Source organism: Bombyx mori, chromosome 16 (assembly GCF_030269925.1).
Source record: "Bombyx mori chromosome 16, ASM3026992v2".
In the NCBI taxonomy this organism is placed as follows: Eukaryota; Metazoa; Arthropoda; class Insecta; order Lepidoptera; family Bombycidae; genus Bombyx; species Bombyx mori.
Window position 1 is genome coordinate 2,749,915 of NC_085122.1, and position 25,376 is coordinate 2,775,290.

General features: G+C 35.6%; 1 protein-coding gene across 3 annotated transcripts; it reads left to right on the forward strand.

Moving 5' to 3' along the window:
- The first annotated feature begins 907 nt into the window (after window positions 1-907).
- Window positions 908-25,068, forward strand: Sxl (sex-lethal). Of its 3 annotated transcripts, none has more exons than XM_012692612.4 (8): window positions 908-1,059; window positions 1,622-1,708; window positions 7,129-7,344; window positions 7,737-7,844; window positions 8,772-8,953; window positions 9,530-9,617; window positions 15,349-15,421; window positions 22,491-25,068. In XM_012692612.4, exons 2-8 carry the CDS (start codon window positions 1,628-1,630, stop codon window positions 22,751-22,753), a joined length of 1,011 nt encoding a protein of 336 aa, XP_012548066.2. In that variant the 5' UTR covers window positions 908-1,059; window positions 1,622-1,627; the 3' UTR covers window positions 22,754-25,068.
- Window positions 25,069-25,376: the final 308 nt, after the last annotated feature.

The following is a 25,376-nucleotide window of genomic DNA, read 5'->3' on the forward strand; positions in this document are numbered from 1 at the left end:
TTATAGATACTGAGTGTTTATTGAGCCTCGATTATTACACGATTCATTATTTTTATATTTACCTATTTCATAAATTCAAGGCTAAACTATCTTCAACAAGCGAGTAGGCGAGCTCATGGGGCTCACCCTGGGAGCCATTTGCCCTAACAAGAGCAGTGCATCACTGAATCTACCGCCGGACTCGAATTGCGACCACTCAGAAGATTCGGCGAGATGTTTTTGGGCTTTCACGAGAACGGTGACCGGTGCTTGGAAAGCTTAATAAAAGCTGTGAAAGTGGATCGGGAAGATCGGAATTGACGGTGATATCCGGATAAGACATCGAATCCCGCTGGCAAGTACCAATTGTTCTAATGAAATACGTACTTAGCAAATGTTCACAATTGACTTCCACGCTGAAGGAATAGCATCGTATAATCAAAATCAAACCCACAAAATTATAATTTGTGTAATTACTGGTGGTAGCACCTCTTCGATCAACAATTTTATCGAAATAGTACCTCTTGTGAGTCCGCACGGGTAAGTACCACCACCACACCTATTTCTTCCGTGAAGCAGTAATGCGTTTCGGTTTGAAGGGTGGGGCAGCCGTTGTAACTATACTGAGACCTTAGAACTTATATCTCAAGGTGGGTGGTGACATTTACGTTGTTGATGTCTATGGGCTTCAGTAGATACTTATCACATAGTGGGCCATGAGCTCGTCCACCCATCTTCACAATACAATAAAAAGTTGTTTCTCGGATTATTTAAAATAAATCTTTTTAGGAAGTCGATTCCCAACATTTTTGTAAGGAGTTACTTCATTGCTTAAACTACATTATTTTTCGTTCAGTTTTACTTTTCCAGAAGAGGCTTCTGCTTTTTTTACAAGAAGACCGCGGTATGAGCTGGATTCCCTTTGCCAGTCCAAATGGACGAATCAAACAAAAAAAATTACCACTGTCACTCGCGTTACCTATTTAACATTTCGTGAAATTTGCAAAAAAATCTTAATTAACACAAAAGTATATTGTTTTCATTAATCATCATAAAGCTACGTAATAACTATAAAAAGACGTAAGTTTTTAAGTCTTCAATTTTACTCACTCGAAAGTCAGTGAACTAAATTTGTAACTGCTGTTAGTGTTTCCTCGTAATGTTTTATTTACATTTTATACATTTTTTAAGATATTATCAATGATTTACTAAATTCTTTCTTTTCGTCTTATCGAATCCAACAGCCGAATTGACACCAAATTTTAAAATTCAATTAATCTTTATAAATTATTCTGCGCTTGTATGGATTCTAACAAATAACCAAGAAAAAACATTTTGCCAAGTGTATGTATCATTTGCAAATTAATAACGTGGGTTCCTAAAGTGTTTGAATTACACTGCTTATAAAATTAATATCAAATTACAAATTAGTTGAATTTATTTCCTTCAATACAACTAATAATATGAATAATAAATCGTTGTAACCCAATTTTTGCCATGGCCTACTCGAACAATAAAAAAGTTTAAGTTTTCATTTCAGGTATTAAAAAGGGAAAAAAAATGCTATAAATCTTTTCAAACAGCGTAGGGGTTAGTTTAGAAAGTCATAATAATTTGTGAAAAACAAATATTTTTTTAATAGTTTGGGATGTGTGAACGTTATCCGGGATACTTGTTTGGTGGCACTCCTGTCAGTAGCTGGGACAGGAGTTTCAATTCTTTGGAAAATGTGAGTAATCATAAAAGATTTAAGATGTATTAAGTAGTTTTCATAAATATATATATCTTTGCCACCTTTTTTTTGCTTGTGTTTAGTATGATTAGTTTAGATATTTTTATAAATCACTTTGCAAGCATTTTGTAGGCTTTAGTAGGTAATTTCAATCCTTTTTTTTTATGGCATTATCAATGCAAATGGTTTGTTTAACAGAATTTTAAATGTGAGCATTTGTGATTTTACATGATATTACACATCCTAACTAAAAAATATTGCATCTGTTATCCTTACTATTGAAAAAATGCACTTACTATGTGACTCATTAACAATACAAGAAAAGTAAAATATTAAAAAGCTAATAGCTATAGAAGTATTTAAAAAAAAAAACTACAAATTCCTAATTCAAATTTTCTGTTAACATGAGAGACCACCTAGATTTTTACATCCTAGGTCTAGATGGTCCATAGCCATAGCAATTTTTGCCACTTGTTTCAACTTTATTTTTTATTTCATTTAAAAGCTGTGTATTTTTTTCTATTTTCCATTAAATGTAACTGGTACAAATTATAACTGTTGGTAAGCTTTCAGATTTTGTTCTAAACTGAAGAAGTAATTCATGTGTGTATTAATTACGAAAGAAATAAACTTCAACAATATTATATAAGTTGAAATAAAAAATTAGACAGTGACATGATTGTGCCTTTGGCTACATATAGACTACCATTGGCAAAAAAACCTTATTCTTGATTAATGATGGGGATTATAACATAGTATCTACTAGTTTTTAAAACGACACCAAAATTTTCATTGTTTTATTGATTTTTTCACTAGATAGTATGTTATTAAGTTATTTAAATGAAATGAATAGGAATAATAATTTAAAAAATAAGTTATATTTAAAAACATTTCATATTTTGTATGGGCTATGATTAAAAAAGTGTTTTCCCTTTTAATTAGTCATAAAGTGATGTATCTATCAGTAGTATACCATGTATATAATAAATAGTTTCTGTAAAATGCAGGAGACTGATTGCCTACCTGCAAATAAAGTAATGATCATATTCTTGGATTCCATTATATTGCAATATTTGCTTTTTGACACCAGGTACAAATAAGTTTTAACATATAATAATTTTTAAATTAGCATATCCGACAGAAGTGTTATCTAAATAAACATAAAAAAGATATTTGAATTTCAAATTTCTTCAAAATATTTTTAACAGTTGAAAGAAATTTTCAAAACCTGTCCCAGCTGTTTTGTAGTGAATCAGGAAATGGCATATAATTTTTAACTTTACAACAGAAGAGCTTATTATTCTATATGGAACATTTCCAATCATTGCTTATTTTTAATTAAGCAAATTAAGAATGCTTATGGGTCCCCTATGTCATAAGACATTTTATTTTAAGATGTGGTTGATTCAAAACATATTCAGAATAATTCTGAGAAAGGAAAATAGAGAATATGATGTGTTTATTATTTTTATAGTTTGCAATTTAAAGTAATGTGAATGATACAATAGAATGTGTGTAATCGTCTAGTGTGGGTCAGTTAACAATTTTGTTTAAGTATGAGAAAAGAGATGATTGTGTGCCAATAAAAAAACGATATACGAAATTAATTTCATGAAATTAATAAGTTTTGATTTACAAATCATTTTTGTTAAGAAATATTAAAAGATTGCAATAGCAAATTATAATTTTGCTAAATAAGTTTTACAGTTAGAAAAAATCTAATCTGAAAATAACCACATTTTTACCCACTTCATTCCAAGTCATGTAATGTTAGTGTAGTAATGTTAGTGTTGTGGAAGAGCTTCCTTAATATAGAAAATGGTAATATAAGATGAACGAAGAAAAATAACAAAAACCTAACGACCTTCCCATCTTCCTCCACCGACATTATAAATGGGTTCTGTAACAAACATTTTGCTAAAGTCTGAAGAGGCCAGCTCCATTTTAGATTGGAATGCTGCCAGAGCCTCTTGTCGCCACCAAACGCCAATGTAAGATGTGTATGTACTGACTCCATGATTTGGAACTTAGTTGGACAATTTGATCAGAATTGAAATAAAAAAGACAAAAATAGAAGTAAATTATGTTTAATGTTTGAAAGAAGCGTTTAAAAACTTCCTGAATCAGAACATCTCATTTGGTTTATTTTTGGTTAAATTATTTATCGTCTTGGTGATAAAAGGTTCTGAGTCAAATATTAACTTAACAGTAGCTTTCTTAGTAGTAATCTGGTAAAAATCTGAATAGTTCCAATGACAAAGATGCGATAATTATTGTTAGGTAGGCAGCGGCTTGGCTCTGCCCCTGGCATTGCTGACGTCCATGACGACGGTGACCACTTACCATCAGGTGGGCCGTATGCTCGTCTGCCTACAATGGCAATAAAAAAAAATATATATATATAAAACTTTTTTTTTATCGCTTACATGGGTGGACGGTCTCACAGCCCATCTGGTGTTAAGTGGTTACTGGGGCCTATAGACATCTACAACGTAAATGCCGCCACCTACCTTGAGATATAAGTTCTAAGGTCTCAGTATAATTACAACGACTGCCCCACCCTTTAAATCGAAACGCATTACTGCTTCACGGCGGAAATAGGCAGGGTGGTGGTACCTACCTGTGCGGACTCATAAGAGGTCTTACCACCAGTAAATATAAAACTCCGAACTACAACATTTGGTCTGTCACTCTACTGAGCAAAGCGACTGCTTTCGACCGCTCGGTGGAAAGCCTTTCCATGCACGCCGCCTTCCATCTTGTGCCATACGATTCAATATATAACATCATATGACCCTGTAACATGCCAATCTGTTAGCAGAATAAGAGGGGGTATAGATAAGGTTAATGATGTTCGGTGTGATTTTATTTACTGCTTATGTAGGATGCGAAGTTCTAGTCACGTACAAACCGGTCTGTGCTATTGTGAAACTAGATTCCACATTGGCTACCTACCAGCCGTTTGCCTGATCCGATAAGTCTAAATTGACGGAAAGTTCCAAGCAACACAGAGTTTAACTTTAACCCACACTAATAACAAATTCGTCTCATATTGCGCGCCTGTTATTAAAGTTCTCGCTTTAGTCACTGCGACTGTGTTCTTAACGTGAATTTTGAATTGTATATCATAGTTACTGGTATTGGTGGTTAGCCAGTTGGTGGTAAGCTGATCCTGGAGAACGAATGTACGAAATTACGGATCCTCCCGATCCACTAACGGTGCTTTTAGGTACAACAAGCACCGGTCACCGTCCTTGTAGAACCCGTCGCTTGCTACGAAGGGCTCGACGAGTGAATTAATCCATAGACACATTCCACTGAGTTTCTCGCCGGATCTTCTCAGTGGGTCGCGTTTCCGATCTGGTGGTAGATTCCGCGAAGCACTGCTCTTGCTAGAGCCAGTGTTAGCAACACTCCCGGTTTGAGCCCCGTGAACTCACCTACGCGTTAAGGAGAAACTGAAATAGCCTCTCAAGGCTATCTTATCAGCATAGGTAGGAAAAAATATTGTTGGTACTAATATTGTTACGAAACGCTATGGTATAAATGGTGGGACAGCCTTTATCCAAACAATTTTATTCAACCTTATGTCTGAAGGTCGGTGGCGCCATTTTCGTTCAAAAAATCTCACCCCCAAAAAAAAACCTCACGATGCGACTTAATAGTTTCAATCTCTCGTTATGTCTCGCATAGAGCTACAAGGAAATGACGAGATTCATCCATCGACTTCCAACATAAATCATACTCGATCCAGTCCCCGAATGTATTGCATTGTGAGAGATTACTTTTTCTGTTTCGCTCGTTATGTTTCATACCGTATTTTGCGTTTGTAAGGCATTAGTAAATTTGTTTTCTTGCCTTGACTCGTCACCGCGACCCTTCTGTTGACTGGATTAACATAAATTGAGTTAGTTTAAAACCAGTACTTTCTTAAGTCGAATGTTAACGCTGTGAACGAAGCATGTATTTTGAACGCAACATAATGATGATTCCTTATGATGATGAATCCTACCTCGTACTTCTGCTACTGCTCATAAAATTAGGTTTGAGTACTGTAATGTCATTGTCATGGACGGGAGTGCAAATTTTCAAGTTGTCCTGACGTTTTTAATTTGTGAAAGTTACGTTGATAGATGACCCATTATATAAATATTTGACAATAAAACTAATAAAAGCATGTTATAGAACAATCAGGCTCCAATCCTTGCAGGTTTGATTGTTTCTCTAAGCCCAGTTAAAGGTAAACCAATTAAACTCAGTTAAACCAATTTGAAACTGTAACAAAATTAAGCTCGCCACAGTGTTCCAAACGCTGTCTGTCGGCTTTTCAAAATTCGTAATATGAATAATTCAAGCAACTTCACTAGGTCACTAAGGTAATCTATGTCAAGGTCGACGGTCCGTCCTATTTTACGGCTTTTATTGCAAAAGTTCGTTCATGTTTTAATTCCTATTATACTACCTAAAGTCTTGTTTAGTTTGGGTCGTGTTACCTTCTTTTTAATTTCGACCTAATGTGTTTTTGTTGTGATCGTTTTTAGCATATCGCGAATCATTTTTTTTGGGATTACGTAATTATCTTATTTAATATATGCATGCATATATTTTATATATATCGACGCTTGAAAGTCAAACGTGACTAAGCGACAATAACTGCTTTGTACATAAATGATAGGCAATAACCATATTCGATGCGCAAAAAATATATTTCTATGTCTATTAAAATCATTTCAATCCTACAGCTACTAGCTAGACTACTACAGCTAAATTTGTTAAAATAAATTTTGTGTTCAGGTATTGCAACTTTAAATTAGTCTACTGTAAAGTTCACGCATTGTCGCTTAGTCACGTTTGCCTTTCAAGCGTCGATATGTTTTATGAATATATATATTTTGAAAACGAATGACCAGCTATCGACAAAAAACTGTCATGTCTCAATTGCTACCAACCAAGAAGTCGTTTCACTTTACATAACATCAATTATGATCATTTCAGACAAAATACTTATTCTGCTGAACGCAAGCGTTCTGAAAAAAATGTTTAAAACCGCGTACACGGGCCCACTTTGATCTCGTATGGACGTAGCGGCCTTTGAAAACCTTAAACTGTGAAGGCTGTTTTTTTTATGACATAGATGAGTGGACGAGCTCACAGCCCGTCTGGTGTTAAGTGGTAACCGGCGCCCATAGACTGCTACAACGTAAATGCCGCCACCCACCTTGAGATGTGAGTTCTAAGGTCTCAGTATAGTTACAACGGCTGCTCCACCCTTCAAACCGAAACGCATTACTGCTTCACGGCAGAAATAGGCAGGGTGGTGGTACCTAACCGCGCGGACTCACAAGACGTCCTACCGCCAGTAATTGTGCGATTTCTCTAGGATAGTTGTTTATCAATAATCCCGTTTTTGTCATCAGCAAATCCAACAGCAGTACCGAGGCAGAGCGGGTTCGAACGCTCGATACTGGGGCAGCATGTCTGAAGGAGGGGGACTCTCGGCCGCCGGCGGGGACACCGCCAGGACTAATCTAATCGTGAACTATCTGCCTCAGAATATAACAGAGAAGGATCTTTACGCGATGTTCGTTACCATAGGACCTATCGAGAGCTGTCGAGTGATGAAGGACTTTAAGGTTTGAAGTTTTATTTGAGTTTTACCGTAAGGCTTTTGTTTTTTTATTAACCCTCTTCCTAGAAGTTTGAAGTTGAGGTCGGAGGAGTTACAATGTGGATGCCGCAGCATACCTTCTGATATAAATTTTAAATCTAAATCGTCGCACCTCTGATTTTACATATTCGTGCGCCCCTAAAATATACACCCTATTGGCACCGATTACGTAAATTTTTTTTTGTGAATCTAATTTTGTAGTTTTAATGAGCTCTTATTAGGTTAAATAAGTTAGAAAGGTTTTTTTCCAGGACTAACCCTGTCATAGTCGACTTCCTGGATACCGTACGTCTTAACCGTTGTACCAAAGTTTGTGTGCGTTAACTTATCTTATTAAAGCGTTTGCTTAACTTTCAGACTGGCTACAGTTACGGATTCGGTTTCGTGAACTTCACCAGGGAAGAGGACGCGGCTCGAGCGATCGACACTTTCAATGGTTACCAGCTCCGAAATAAACGGTTAAAGGTACGAAATACTCCACTTCGATAAAGGGGCACGACACGAGAACCCTCTCATCGTGGCCGCCGGTAACCACATTGCCGATCCTGCGGACAGAATGGAAAGCAGTCGACGTCGCCCAAAACACGTCATTTCGGATCCTCCCGATCCACTAACGGTGCTTTTAGGTACCTCAAGCACCGGTCATCGTTCTCGTCGAACCCGTCGCTTGCGACGAAGGGCTCGACGAGTAAATTAACCCATAGACACAGCCTAATGAGTTTCTCACTGCTCTTGCTAGGGTTAGTGTTAGCAACGTCGTCAGGTTTGAGCCCCGTGAGCTCACCTACTAGTTAAGGCGACGCTGATATAGCCTCTCAAGGCTATCAGCTTAGGTAGGAAAAAAAAACGAAGCAGATTAGTCGATAGCTCCATTGTCTAGTGAAGTTAAAGTTTAATACAGTACCCGGCGATAAATGCTGCACATCGATCTATCGAAAGAGGCAATCGGTCAATTTCGACTTCGTAGCGTTAACTCTGTCGCACGTAACACTAACAGTCCGTAAACTACCGCACTTAACTTACTTACTACTAGCTTACTAATTTAACTTATTACTGGTGGTAAGGCGTCTTGTGAGTCCGCACGGATAGGTACCACCACCTTGCCTATTTCTGCCGTGAAGCAGTAATGCGTTTCGGTTTAAAAGATGGGGCAGCCGTTGTACTGTAAAAATTGGGAACTTAGAACTCATGTCTCAAGGTGGGTGGCGGCTTTTACGTTGTAGATGTCTAGTGGCTCCGATAACCACTTAACACCAGGTGGGCTGTGAGCTCCTCCACACATCTAAGCAATAAAAAAAACCTCAAATCAATCGAGAAGTACCTTTATAGAGAGACAGACGTACAGGCTTAATTAATAAAATAGTGCCAAAAATGATATGATTTTTTTTCTAGGTGTCGTACGCGAGGCCTTCCGGGGATGACATTAAAGAAACGAATCTATACGTAACGAACTTACCGCGCGCCATAACTGACGATCAGCTGGAGACGATATTCGGGAAATACGGGAGGATAGTACAGAAACACATACTGAGAGATAAGAACAGCGGAACCCCGAGAGGAGTCGCCTTCGTTCGGTACGTCACTGATTCTGGCAATGACGTCATTAAACTGGTGGTTTATTTTTATTTATTTACTAGCTGACCCGGCAGACTTCGTAGTGCCCTCAATAGATAAATAAAAGACCTAAACTATTGTATAAAATAAACTTAAAACAAATAAAAGGAATCCGTCCGATGGGGGACGTATCAAAGGAAAAACAAAATTGTTTGTTATATCGCCGGATCTTCTCAGTGGGTCGCGTTTCCGATCCGGTGGTAGATTCTGCGAAGCACGGCTCTTGCTAGGGTTCGTGTTGGCAACGTCGTCAGGTTTGAGCCCCGTGAGCTCACCTACTAGTTAAGGTTACGCTGATATGGTTTCTCTAGGTAGAAAAAAAAAATGTAAAATTTCATCAAAAACCATACCAACCGATAAAGTAGTAATGATTCATTAAGTTTATTTGATTTAAATAAAACATCTTATTATTGGTATAGCGAAAAATGATCAATAATAAGTGTTGCCAATTAACAGAGTATAGAAAATTTTACCCTTAATACTTCTTTTGTTTTTTAAGGTTGGCAACCTTTTCTAAACTTTGATTGATATTATAGATACGATAAAAGGGAAGAAGCGCAAGAGGCAATAGCAGCGTTGAACAACGTGATACCTGAAGGAGGAACCGAGCCACTCAGCGTTAAAGTGAGTCTTAATATATACAAATACGGTTTATTTTTGCCTGAAAATACTTTTGAGTGTCTGATCTATAAACATTGTTCCCTTAAAGCTTGCAATTATTTCGTCATCGAATTGTCTTGGGATAATTAATCTTTGTTTTAATTATTTTATTATTGGTCACATTGCTGTTGTGTTTTTATGAATGAACTTTGCATGTGTGTGTTTTTTTTTAGGTAAATAGTAGGTAGAATGGTTTTTCTAAAAGTTGTTTATTTTTTATATTAATTTGTTTTCTAACTTGTAAATACTTTGGGTAGAGATACAGAAACGATAGTAGTTGAGGAAGAAGCTTAATGTGGTTTTGTAATTAATAGGAACGTTTGAATTTTTTTTTTTAAATGTTTGTAAAACAATTGTTTTTTTTTTGTCTGTAGACAAGTGTTTAAATCTAACCAGTTCCTAGTTTCGAAATTAATTTTTATTTTTACGTTTATTTATTTTATATTATTTATTTATCTATATCATGACCACAAACTCGTGGCCATACGAACTTATTATAGCCGTCGGTTTTTCTCTTCTTCAACCTCTAACCACTCAATGTTCTATTTGAATGTTCCAAGTCTCTTGTCCATGTACCTGGATCACTACATCATTATCCATCAATTTTTTTCTTCGAGATGAAGACTCTCTCCTGTCGTATTTCTGGTCAGCTGTACGGTACATGTGGTCTGATCAATGTAACCCAAGATTTTGGATGCTGGTTTGCTCCATACCGGATTTCCACATTTCTAATCCGATCTAATTAAAATCTTAAGGAATTTACAAGATGTCTTTCCAATAGTAAAAAAGAAATGTCGCTTCCTTTTACTGTTTGTCTGTGTTGCCTGGAAATAGCATTAATCTATCTCTTTACGCGAGGGCGTCGTAAAAGTCGTAAACTTATTCATTCTCGAATGTTCTTTCAATTTTGCAGACGGCTATGTCCTTAAATATCTTCGGGTCGCTATTATTATAGACACAATCCAGTGAGTTTCTCTCTGGATGGTTGGATGGTTTCTTTCAGTGGGTCGCGATTCTGTTCCGGTAGTAGATCCTTGCTAGGGTTGGCGCTAGCAAGTCCTCTCAGGTTTGAGACCCGCGAGCTCACTTATCAAACCTTGCGTAATTGGAATAGCCTCTTAGACTATTAACAATTAAGTAGGAAAACAAAATCTGATCGAAAAGTAGAACAGTTGTAATTAAAAACACATTTTGATTTTATATAGTTGCATTTGATTTCAGGTAGTCCTCTCGTTTGTCCGTATATCATAATCTATATATGTTAATTAATTTAATTATACTTAGAGTATATCGTAATAGCTTTAATAGTTTATTTCGTACTGTTCAAAAAAGCCCCTAAAAATCATTATAGCACTATAGTTTGTAAGTCTATTCGTCTGATAACGGACGGGGCGATATAAATAAAAAAAATACGATGAAATAAAAAATAAAAAATGTAGTATAGGAAAATAGCAGGACAAAAAATCTGTGGAGTAGCTATTACTACCCACAAAACTGGGCTGCAGAATGTTTGTTTGTCGGCGTGATTGGCACGGGCGGGTTCTAAATTGTGTTTAAAATGTTACGGCAGCCAGTCTGGATGGACGCGGTGACGCGAGCGAACCGTCCGCGCGCCCGGCTCCGGCTGCATAGCGACACGGTGCGCCGATATATATACATATAAATATATATATTTATCGCTTGCTATACATTATTGTGGAGATAGAACGTAATACGAGCTTTGTCTGTCGATGAATGTGTAAGGCTTAGAACGCACCAGCGGCTGGCCGCGATGCGGCAGGCCGTAGCTTATATGGCATGCCGTAAGGGCACACCGTATTCCGGATAACCGTATAGTCTTGGTTCTATTGCGGTCTGCCGCAATCTTCAGTGCTTCTAGAAATATTGTAGCGTATGCGGATAACCGTGTCGTGCGTGTAGGGGATGCAGCCCCAGAACAACCGGAGTGGTTGACGTCGTTGAGGCCGCGAATCAGTGCGCTGTTATCATGCGGTTTCATGTAAAAATTGATGTGCGGCACGCTGTATCGCGGCCAGCCGCTAGTGCGTTCTAGGCCTAAGTCATTCCTTGTATAGTAGAAACAGATTGTTAAGAATTAGGATTGAGAATAGGTACAAAACGTAGCTAAAAAATAAATTCTTACAATATTTTAGTTTCTGCTTGGTCTAAAGCGGTTACCGGAGTTAATATCAAAAATCGAATGCCGCTAGCCGCCTTGGAACGTGAGGCCGAACTCTCATTTGTGCTGTATTAATTTAGTATAATAAATTACGCATGAACAAAGACGAAGGTGTGAAAGACTATTTGTTTTAAGCGATATTATGCAACTCCACAGGAGGGTCATATAAAGCTAAAATTTGGAAACTTTTCAGACCGGTCATCGTTCTCGTCGAACCCGTCGCTTGCGATGAAGGGCTCGGCGAGTAAATTAACCCACAGACACAGCCCACTGAGTCTCTCGCCGGATCTTATCAGTGGGTCGCGTTTCCGATCCGCTGGTAGATTCTGCGAAGCACTGCTCTTGCTAGGGTTCGTGTTAGCAACATTGTCAGATTTGAGCCCCGTGAGCTCACCTACTAGCCCGGTAACGCTGACATGGTCTCTCCAGATCATCAGCTTAGGTAGGAAAAAAAAACCTCAGCTATTTAAATGGAGTAAATTTAATTGAAGCTGAATTAATAATATTGAATTAGCAATATCAAATAAACGGATCTTTGATTACAAATATAAATGTCGCGTATTAAAGGAAATGTTGATTAAACCAAACAGTCTCACATCTCGATATAATTAATGTGAAGTGAATCGGTCTCTTGAGTTCGTTCGCGATTTTAAAGTCCGCCAATTTCGTTCGTCACGTTTTCGTGTATAAAAAAAACACATCGAAGTCGTCTAAACGATAAGACGTCAGGTGCAATCGTATCTAGCGATGCAACGGTGTTCGAATCCCGCAGGCGGGTACCATTTTTTCTAATGAAATACGTACTTAACAAATGTCCACGATTGACTTCCACGGTGAAGGAATAACATCGTGTAATAAAAATAAAATCCGCAAAATTATAATTTCCGTAATTACTGATGGTAGGACCTCTTGTAAGTTCGCAGGGGTAGGTACCACCGCCCTGCCTATTTCTGCCGTGAAGCAGTAATGCGTTTCGGTTTGAGGTATGGGGCAGCCGTTGTAACTATACTGAGACCTTAGAACTTATATCTCAAGGTGGGAGGCGCATTTACGTTGTAGATGTCTATGGGCTCCAGTAACCACTTAACATCAGGTGGGGTGTAAGCTCGTCCCATATATAAGCAATAAAAAAAAACATCGGTAAAATGTTATTTTACGAATGTTTTTTTGTAGTATCCTATTAGAATGCGCTAGCAATATCCATCTGTCCTTGTCTTTCGAATTACAGACTATGAATCGAAAATTCAATGTGATTGTTAATAAATTGACATTTGAAAGAATCCAGTATCGCGTTATTTATACGTGACTTTCCCTTTGTGACGATGACAATAAAGCTCATATTTCGTTGTATTTGTTATTAACAATTCTCTTTCCAAACAGACGTACCGAAGATAAGGAGAGTATTCTAATGTAGTTATAGTAATGGTTTCATAATATCGTTTTGATTGAGATGCGAAATGATGCTGTAATGCATATATTCGATATCGTTCGCAATCAGAAAGCTCAAATTAACGTAAAATAACGGTCACAGTTGAAAGCTATATATTTTCTAGTGACTATAAAGGGTATATATATATATATATATATATTTATGTCTATGTATTTATTTAAGTACGAGTATTTGTATCTATAAATATTATGTATGTTACATATACACATATATTTAAGTAATATCACCTTCCACTACACCTACCAAGGTTCATCTCTGCACTCCCTTAAGGTAGACTGTTAGAGAATGCCTATGGCATTAAGTCCGCCTTTATACTTTCTAGTATATGAAGTTATAAATAAATAAATATATTTTTTTGAAGTGAAACTTCTAATGCTACGTCCAACTAGGTTGCGTTAAACGTTTAACGCTCTTGGGGAGGGGGAATAGAAAGAGATAAAGCGAGAGTGAATGTGTGGCACTCGTGCGCATGCGCGTAGTGTACCTGCTGTATACAGGCCAGCCAGAGCGTTAGCAACGAGTAGCGTAGTATATTAAAAACATATAGGTATTTTTATTTTTCTATCTATAATTTAAAATATGTACATATAATGTAAATGTTGAAGATGTCGCATCTCTTATACACACCATTCCCTATTACAAGAGCAATCTGATTTAAGGATGAAAAATGAAGAAAACCACAATACAATACACATCGAAAAAGAAGTTTCACTTCATTCACGTGCACCAAGTTGCACGCGCACCGTTTTTTTTAAGACACTATTGGCTTATTGAACTGTTAATTGATGTTTTAGTAAGTCATATATGTCGCGAATCGCTGTAACGACAGATACTAAAGCCTCTTCGGCGTCCAATGATGATGCGTCACGTCGTGTTATGACAGTGTGGCATATCGGTCTGGAATAGAAACATCCTGTCTTTTGCTGTGAGCTACGATACTCTTAAGGGATTTCTTTCTTTGGCTATTTTTATACCAGCGTACTGCGATCGCATTAAGCGGTGGTAGGGCGTATCGTAAGCTCGCATGGGGAAGCTACCGCATCTTGCCGCTTTCTGCCGCGAGGCTGTCGTGTTTCGGTTTTGAAGAGTGAGACAACTGTTATATAATATAATAGCGACTTCGAGCTCCTGTCTCAAGGTGTGTGGCGGCATTGATAACTGTTGGCTCTTAACCACTTTACAACAAGGGGACCGTTAACTCGTTAACTCAAGTCTCTTCTTTGTCTCCACTTTATCCCACTAGGTGGGGTAGCGAATTTTTCTGTTCCATTCTCTTCTATCAGTCGTCATCTCAACACTAACTCCTCGTCTCTCATATCGTCACTCACACACACACTTTATCCATGTCTTCCTCGGTCGACCTCTTCCCCCTCTACCTTGCACTACCATTTCCATACATCTCCTAGTTACATGCATCTCCTCTCTACGCATCACATGTCCGTACCACGCTAATCGTTCACCCAAGTAATAAAAAAATTAATACCAAGATAGTCGTAGGTCTTCGTGTGCGGAAACAGGTACTTAATTTTTGTTTGTTTGTTGCCTACGTGTGCCGCTAGGGGCGCTGTTCGGACGCCATGCAAGTTTGAGTTAACTTTTACACGATCACGAAGTTAAAAAATCTCGCACTAAGCAAGCACATTGTATTGTAAAAACTGGGGCTTAGAAGTCATGTCTCCAAGTGGTTTGCGGCGTTTCGTTGCAGATGTTTATGGGCTCCGGTAACCAATGAAAACCAGTTAGGCCGTGAGCTTTTCCGACCCATCTAAGCAATAGAAAAAAAAAAAATTTAATACGTCTAAATATTGATCAGAATGTCGGCATGAAATTCGGTGAAAAATTGCTCAGCAGTGGAAAAACTATTAATCTATGTAACTTTAATAATGATTCAATGTTCTGGGTCACAAGAATATTTTATTCAAAGATCACGTGATATCGGTCTGCGAAGCTATTTATAGGATTGCCTGATCTGTAGGATTGCTAAGACTAGATTTTTTTAAAATTTAAAAATAGGCACATAGTCAAAAGCGCTCAGCGGTATTTTAATATTCTTTTCTTTATTACAGGTAGCAGAGGAACATGGCAAGCAGAAGGCGGCTTATTATGCCGGATGGAGCGCGGGCTACCAACAGAATCGAGGTATGAATCAATTAATATTGTACGTGTATAAATAAGAATCTTTGATGTCACATCTATTAAGTGATGTTAGATAGTGCTAGTAATAACGGTTTAATTATTGACATTTGACGTTTTGAATTTCGAATGTCGCCATATTGCAAAAGTGTTGCCATTTTGAAAGAACTGATCGATGGCTTCCAAAACCATAAAGCCACGTAAGACAAGTGTTAAAAATTAGAAATTGCGCACGCTGCTCGGGATTCAGCTCCGGTGATACCTCAGCGTCACCACAGCCTCGACCAGCTGGACATGCTACACAGCCGGCACGATTACACTTCTAACTACGGATTGTACCAGAGCCAGGCGAATAGATTCTTACGCCGGGACCACTACAACCAGTCGTCCTATCATCACCATCGTCCGTTTTGAAAAGGGCTTTACTGTAAAAAGTTTCGTCTATCCGACACGAGGATATAGACGATCGAGGACTTTGTTTTCATAGTGAATTTAGTGGTTTCTTGCGTTAATAGGTTAGGTTTTTTCGGGTTGCGGCCGTGGTTTTGGGTATGAAGGTCTTTCGTGATCAACTAAAATACATACATAGCTGGTCATATTTTTATTTACCAAATAATTCATGAACTTATATTTACATTACGGTTTTCGAGTGAGTGGGTAGTCGCAACATTTAAATTTGTATTATAATTAATTTGCTATTGATTGGTTAGGGCGCGTAATATGTATCCAGCGATGTATATTACAGTATCGACCTATGGAAAGAGAAAACCGTCTAATTTCCTCTTCGTAGAGCGCTATCTCTGTCGCACATTGCCTATGTGACGCTGGTCAATCGTTGTTCAACAGTTGGTAGTTCGCGGTCATTGATATCGGACTGTTAGTCTTTCGGGCTGCGTTGTAGAGAGATGACGCTTGTTCTGTAACGAATTTAGTCGATTTTCGCTTGCCGATAGGTCGATTGGTAATATTTGTCGCTGGTTATTGTACGTCGGGTCTTTTTTTCCTACCTATTCTAGTAACCTCGAGGGATCATAGTAGATTCACCGGGCGAGAACATCGGGACTAAGCATTTAATAGTATGTCACACGTGTTTCAAGAAACAGTTCCGAGACGGTTTGTTTGCGGCACCGCTCTGTAATTAAATTTCTTTAGTTTTTTCGGATTGCCAGTTTTTTCACGCAATTAAACTCAAAAACATGATCGCGACTTTAAATAATTTGCCAGTCTCCCTCTCCATTGTTATTATCCTAAAAGCTTCTTATGTACAGTTAGATAATATTATAAAATATATATTGATAAAATTAGTGGTAAGGGGGGCATCGATGTTGTCGTGAGGGCTAACGATGAGTGTTGCCATTTAAAAAAAAATATTTCATTATTATTGATTTGCGATATCGTTTAAAAAAAGGGTGTATTTTAGATTTCACAATTTTTTTTAATAATCATTATTGTTTTGATAATTATTTGATATAATTTTCGGGATACAAAACATAGAATGAACTTTTCAAGGTTTCGAGGTTTTTAAAGTATAATAAAATATCTCTTAATTTTATTATTTACGGCAAGTATAATACGGTACGAATGCCTTATCTGAAAATCACAACATCTTCCAAATGTTAAATCTGATATCGCGTAGGCGGCGACAAAACTATTTGCACGTAATTAACATCAGTGAGAGGGCGTTACCGACACATCAGTGTTACTAGTTCACAAAAAAAATTCCCAATTATTAGGGAGCTGTTGTAGTTTATAATGTTTACAATGTATATATTAAATATATTATATAATACAATATAAATATGCCATTTATTAAGAAACTAAATTTATGAATTATTTGAAAAAAAAAATTTTTTTTTTTTCTAATTATTAACTCGTTATTGTACTAAGTTAATAAATCAATTCAAAATAAAAATTTCGTCACAATGCTACTAGTTCAATCAATATTTGAGTTCCTCATTCAGCATTTTGTAAAATCTAAAAATATATCACCTACAAGATTTAAAATCATCGGAGCCTAACGTCTAAGTCGAGGTTCAAATATATCTGAGGGAGCGTACCTAATATGTTTTCACGAATGAATTTACGATGAAGGCAGGAAGTGCATTGTATATTTAAAAAAATATATAATCTGAAAATAAAAATACGTTCGTATTATATGATACTATACAGCTACATCACATATATCTGAAAGTGACTTTTGAAGATATTCGGTGTTTTGTGTCTCTGTCGTTCAACAGAAGAATATTTTCTTTACTTGTGTGGGGTTGTTAGCCAAGCGACGTAATTATATTAGACCATAATAATATTCTTTGAGACGGTCTGGTGTATTCCCTCGTCAAATATTGAATAGGCAATTAATATTCTATCTTTCCATATTATGATAAATTTTATATATTATTTAGTCGTTAATAATTATTTTTAATAAAATATTATTAAAGATAGCTCGTGACGGTGTTAGTTTGTACGATAAAAGGAATGATTTCTGAACGTGATGAGTGTAAATTTTTAAAGAAAAATCGGTTATTAATTTGTTACAACACATAAAATAAATTACGCATTACTTTTCGATTTGATACTTAGTCAAAATAGAACTTCACTTATTTCTTTCAAATACAACGTGTTTATTATCTCTATTTTTGATTTTCCTTGTGATATCTGAGTCTAAGATTTCATAATAATAAGATTAAATAAATCACCCATTATGGTTTCGTGTTAGATATTCTTTATTATATTATTCTTGAATTATTTTTTTGTATAATTAAAATTCCTCGATCAATCAAGGGTCCTGATCGATAAGAGTATGTATCGAGAAATTACAAATTACTTCGTCGCTAAACCTCTCTGGACTACGCCTTAAGAGTTCGTTGCTATGTACTTATGTTTTTTTGTTGTTGAGTATATAAATCAATTTTGTTATAACAATTTGAAACGATCTAAAACTACATCCCTCGAATATTTCGTCCTCCGTTTTCTGTAGCTACCATATATAGTAGCTGCCTATTCACTGATAGCCTATTAGGTTATTCCAGATATGCCCTGATGGGCTGGTAAGCTCACGGGCTCAACCTCAGTGAATATGCTCACACTAGCCCTAGCAAGAGCAGTGCTTCGCAGAATCTACCACCGGATCGGAATCGCGATCCACTGAAAAGATCCGACGAGAAAGTCAGTGGGCTGGATACATTTATGACACCAATTACACACCGTTCACTGGAATAAAAAAAAATATATATATTTTCAAATTCGGTTTTTGGTTGAGTTTTTTTTAAAGGTTGAAAATATAATATGTTATCAGTCATAATTACCGTCGTCATCTCGAACTCTTCTAGGACGTTTGAGAGACGACGTAACATATTATTATAGTAATTTTAAAAAAAAGTTCAATCCTTCACGTCCTCACAAATTCAGCGTAAATCTCAATGTCTTCAAAAAAAAAATTCACATTCATCATTGTTAGATTTGATACAATTGACAATATGATTAAGTGATTCGTAAGTTTGATAGATTGTTCGGAGTTTAATCGTGTTATGAACTTGTATTTCAATAAGATTAAAATAGTAATAGATTTCGATTAATTTGATTAAATGATATATGTCGTAGGCGGGAACTGTTAGAAGAGGATTTTTTTAGTGAATTGTCGTAATATGATCAAATTATTTTTTTCTAACCGGTATAGTTTATTTGAAAGAAAAAAAATATCTATGCTTCCATTCCTTTCTGTTCACTACAGCTTAACCGTATTTATGTTATCTATTTAATATAGAAGGCTAGTAATTTATTTCACGAATATCTGAATCGTGCTCGAAGTTGTTATGTGCCTAAATAATAATTAACATGTAAATTAAACAGAGCTGAGTCTCTTAATGTTGAACAAGTATGGATGTTGTTACTGTATAATTGTTGATAATTATAGACTTAATTCTATAATATAATTATTATGGTAATGACGATAGACTAAACGAAGATGCACTAAAAAACGACAAGAAGTGAAATTGATGTCATTGATTGAGCGGATTGAATAAAAACTTAGGCTTTCATGGATAATTCATCAGTTAATCTCATTATAGTCATTTAGTGAAAACCCACAAAAGCACCTATGAACATGTTTGTGTAAAAAGTAATCAACGAATAGATTGAATCAAAACATTATATAAGGTATTTCGGAAAGGATGGGAATAGTCTTTTTGTATTTTCAACGAAGAATACGGTATCCTAATGATAACTTTAAAATAGATGAAGTTTGATAATAGTGTAGTATTGGTTACTCACACAATATGTCATCTCATACTAGGACTATAATCAGTAATAGTGATCAGACAACGAAGAGTATGCGTTTTAAAATATTAAGCAAAAATAAGGAAGAAATGTCAATGCGAATGAATATAAAATGAAATTCATGTTTATTGGATTTTAGTGTTTGTTTAGTTTTGATATCGCTCCATAATATTATTCGATAGATTTCTATATTAATAAATCTAGTATTATTATTATACATTATTTTATTTATTATATTATTAATTCTATTATTATAAAATATAGTATTAATAAATCTATTATTTATCTGAAATATTTATTTATGTATCGTTAAAGATATCTATCTCCTTTCCCAATTCAGTTTTGTAAAGTTTACTTTAGTAAATTTATTAGTAGCATCTGTGCATTTCTAATATCGAAAAACTATTTATAAAATCGATTTTAATTTTCTTGTTGCTTCCTAAAACTCATACCGACCTATCAAAGAGAGCACTGACCTGGAAAGTGTCTGGCAAGAGGAAGAGAGGCCGCCCCAGAACAACTTGGCGTCGCTCGGTAGAGCAGGAGCTAGGGATCTTGGGCGTGACGTGGGAGGAACTAGAACAGACTGCCAAAGACCGATTTAATTGGAAAAAATTAATTCGAGCCCTACACCCCAGCAGAGGGTAATAGGAAAGAATTATGATGATGATTCCTAAAACTCTGTTTCTGCAATCAAATGGTTTTGAACCCAATACCGTCTCTATTAATCTGATATTACTTTCTAGCACAGCCGGTTGTTAACGAACGTCAATTTTGTGATTCACATCGATGCTATTGCCATTAGTTACTTTAATATTTTTTCATAATTATTTATCAAAAGGTTAATTTATTGTAGTTCTAATATTAAAATGAGTATGTATAATCGAATATTTTATGAGAATAATCGATTTTTGGCCTTATATTTAATAAAGTACGTGTGTCTATGTGTTAGTTTAAAAAAAATATGATTCAATAATTTTAAAGAGAAAGAAAAAAACAAAAAAAAAAAGGTTTTGGTCTTTTGCTAATTTCGAATAATCGTATCGTTTCCATTTCTAATAATTCATAAATAAATGTCTCGTTTTAACTGAATTACTTACTTTATTATTATAGTTGTCATTTATAAATAAATATTTAAAAAGGATTGGTAGATTAGTATACATTTAAAATTAATAGCAATAGTTTCTAGCATTGCGTTTTAATGTTCATTTTAATGTGCTCATTCCCAAAGCATTTTATATCCACAGTAAATATATTGAGTTTAAAAAACGATATATATATACATTATTATCAAAATAAATTTAATTTGTGTTATTTTTGTCATTTAAAGTAGCGATTTAATATTATGACGTCGAGTGGATTTATTATCTTTTAAGACATTTATACACTTATTATAGGCATTTAACAGAATAAACGCAATCCACTACTCTCTCTCTCTCTCTCTTCCCAGCTATTTATCCCACATGGTGGTGGGGTCAGCTTTCCTGACTTTACTCCTCCACTTCGCTCTGTCTTCGACATCCTCGTCAGCAACATTGCATTCTCTCCTGTCCTTCAGCACTACGTCCCTTCACCTTGTCTTGGTCCACGTAATCCACTACGTTTTTGATAATTTCTCCATGATGGTAAAAATATTATTACCGGATCATATTTTCTTATCGCATATGTGAAAGCATTCTTAAAGCACATGTAACAAAATAGTACAGATCTAAAAGTATGCTCGCTAAGTCTGGATAAAGGATTCCTTTGAGCTGTGAATCAATGATTTTGTAAAACTATGGTTCTCTTAATGTTCGTTTAGTAAACAAATGGATGGTACGAATAGATTCACTGGTCTCATACGTTAGGCTACATGTATATCGTTATTTCTAAAAGTTTGGTTTCGGCTATACTTCGTTTATTTCGAGATTCGACACCGATTTCGTAACTAAGTACCGAAATTTAAAAAAACATATTTTTGATCTATGTGTTTGTATGGAACGAGAGTTTACGTTATTACGTTGTTTTCTTGAAATTGTCAATGTAATTTGATACTTTCTTTCAGCGTGAGATACTTAGAAACGGTAGTTCGCTATTATTAATGTTGATAGAACCCGGTAGGTTGTTGTTGGGATTAACAACAGAGACGTTTAAAAATGCCTACCAGTGTGAGGTCGTTTTTCAAGAGCATTTTGTTCGATTTTCCTAATTTAAAAATGCTTTAAACATTTACGAAATATTTTAGAAACGTTCGATTTTCCATATCCATTATTAATATTTTTGGGTAAGTCAAATGCAAAGAAAGATAAGCCATTAAAATAAATAAATCATCTTATTGTGTCACCACATTTTAGTTAGACATTGAAATGTAAAAGCTCATAGATGCTTGGTTTTTTGATATTTTAACATCCTTATTTGATGTCTTCTTCATCTTTGAGATCAAACTGTTTAAATACCAATGAGGTTCCATTATCCACCGGTATATAGAATTATCTTCATCCTAGCACTCAATATGATTTTTTTTTAGATCATAATTCGTCTAATATTTTCCAAACTCCAAAAAATATTTATTTAATATTAATTGTATTATAAAATATTAATGGACTTTATATTAGATTGAAATAACGAAATGTTTTCTCCCCGAGGCCAAAGCGTAATTTGGATGATGATGTAAAATAAATAAAATTGATTTTAATTGTACGTATTTCATTTTACCATAAATGTTGTCATCGAATTTTTTATGTTTTTTTTAATGTATAATAGCTATTTGTTTTAATGTAATTTGTTGGTCGTTTTCTCAAATCGTCAATGAAAATTGCAGGTGATTATTCGTGGAACTGCAACACCTGTCCGCCGCCGGAAGCTTGGGAGGGTTTCCCTCCGCCCCCATTATTGGAAAGTGTACCCAACACGCCTAAGAACGGCTGCCGGCCGGGCGTTTGTAACAGACCTCCGTACTCAGTGCCCGGGAAGGTAGCCAACCGAGGAGGTCGAGGTAGGAACCTGCCTTGGGCACCGGGGGTTAACACGGACGAACGCTTCAAAGGCCAAAGGTTTAGGAACGGCCCGCAGCCATATTGGTAGAATAATTTGAATTGCGCGTTCGATTTGACGTTTCAACAAAAACGGTTTTTTTTTGGGCGCAACTTAACGTACATGTACAAGTTTTAAGTAAAAATAACTTGCAAACGTAATAGTGAAGTATGTAGATAGTTTTTTTTTTCATTTTTTTTTTTTCGTATCTTTGTAAATAGGTTGGAAGACCTTTAATGGCGTTCGTTCTGCACTCATTAGTCTCGATTAGCTGTAGATGATATGTTCGTTTGGATTGTGGATCAGATTTTATTCATAATAAAGATTAAAGCGTCATTGGCGTATTTCGAAAAATTCTCTCTTTTTTTTTTTTAATTCAACACATCGCGGTTTTGTTTCAGCGAATAACAATGTGGCTTAAAGGAACATTTCTGGGAAAAAAAAATTTTTTTTCAAACGAATCCGTACTTTTTATGTCCGTTATAATTCTGTATAATACGCAACTTTGTTGCACGACTTTGAAGTTTGTGAAATCGGATATATTAGTAAGGCTGTAAAAGTAATCTTGATTTATATTACTCCCAATGGACCTTTACTGTTGTTAAGGAAGATTTTCATTCGAGTCTTGATTCACTTTGTAAGAGCATTTCCAAAATCAGCCGCTGGGAGAATTGTCTTGCGCGGTGAGCTGACTATGTCATTGTAATTGGAATTTGCCGTAGTAGTTTCAGGATATATAATCATCGGTCAATTACCACTAGATAACGCCTCACAAAAAGAAAACACAAATATGACATCGACTGACTAATCTGACTACACCATCAAATGGAGAAAAACGATGTAAAGGTATAATAATTGTAACCCAAACTATGCCTCGTTCCGAAGCAATAAAGTGCAGCTTAGATTGTTTTAACATTCACTTACGACCTTACGCCATGAATGACAGAAAGAGATAGAAATTTACAATAACTTTTGTTCCAAATTCAACCTTATGTCGTTAATTATAAAGCAGAGAATTAAAGACACAGCGTTTTACTTACGCCATTTTAAATTTACGATATTAAGACTACTGCTCCGAACAGAGTTTTACGGAGTCGCGCTTCGTAGGTAGATAGGAAAGGTCTAGCCTGTCTTCCCTTACATCCAAGATAACATGGCTACACAACACACGGCTATACCTACAATATATGAATTACAATTCATACATACTCCCTCAGAAATAACCTCCGAAATCGTTGTGAAATTTTAAATCAAGCAATCTTATCTCAACGATGGGCGATTTTATTATAACCGGTAGGTGTATATAATAAATTGAATGTCTCCTCTCAAATGTAGGTACTCTGTTCCTACTAAGATAACGTTCGTTTGTGTGTGTGTGTTTGAATGGATCGATGGTGTGTTGCCAGCGCAATAAATATTGACGTTTTGTTGTTGCAAATGGTTCGGTCGAAGAATGAGCAACGCATATGTGACATGAGATGTATTCTAATCTTTTATAAACATGAAATGTCGCTACCAAGCATCGGAGTTGTGACGGGCGATAGCCACAAGCGACATTACGGTTCTGGAATGTTGGACAGTCCCCCGTCCTTCCCAAGTGGCCAAGCAGAATCGGCAGTTTTACCTAGTAATTACACAAAATTACATGCAAAATTAACTTGAGATTTATTGCGCGGGCATAATCGTTTTTTTTTCTTTTTTTTTTCTTTTTATATAGCACGTAAGTAGTTTTAACATATTTCAAGTAAATTATTTAGTTTTTTCAAAATATAATTTTTTTTGTTATCTAGAAGTCGATGGATTTTATTTTCTTTATTAGTTTTTTTTTATTTGACAAATATTTTTTCTGTAAATATATTTACGGCCTGTTTCATTGCACTGTCCTTTTGAATGAAAACCTCATTAGTCCTGATGGATTTTGATCATAATTGTTCATTATCTAAAAAGATAATATGAAATGATTTAATTATTTCATTAACATTGTAATGAAGCAGGCCTGTAGAATAACTAAATATTACGTCATTTTCCAAGACGATAATGATTTCTTTTAAAATTCGTATTTTTTGTCATGTCACTTTGCAAACGCAAACAACAGTGTTGCCAGTATTTTATGAATATACATTTTTAGTATGTTTCGTTTCTCCTAAGGCAGAGGTTATCTATCCGCCTTCGTTTTGTGAATTAATTGTAGTATTCAATATAGTCAGTTCACATTAAAATTTGTGAAGATAACGATATTCCTTCTTTTTTTTTAAAATAATATTCCGATCTTATGGCACTGTGGTGGGTGGATGCAATTATGTCATTGTTATTTAAGTTTCTTTTGTATTTTGACAAAAAAAAAATATAGAACTTAAATATCTTGATTTTTGTATTTTTATTTGATCACACATTCGAACCATCATGTTAATCAAATTAATTATGTTTTTTTTACAAATTGTAGAAGTCAATTGAGTTCGTGATTATACAGACCGGATTGGAACTATTAACATGATCTAAAAAGACAATTTCTTTTTTATTAATCCGTTATTAGTTTGTGCCCAGTGTGACACGATTTAAAATATCGTCCGAGGAATGGTTGCGGGGTTGCCAGCCTCGTTCGTTCCCCGTTCTATCGATCCCGAATTGTAATATAAAAAAAAAAATGTCAAAAAAATATGTCTATGTTGTTTAG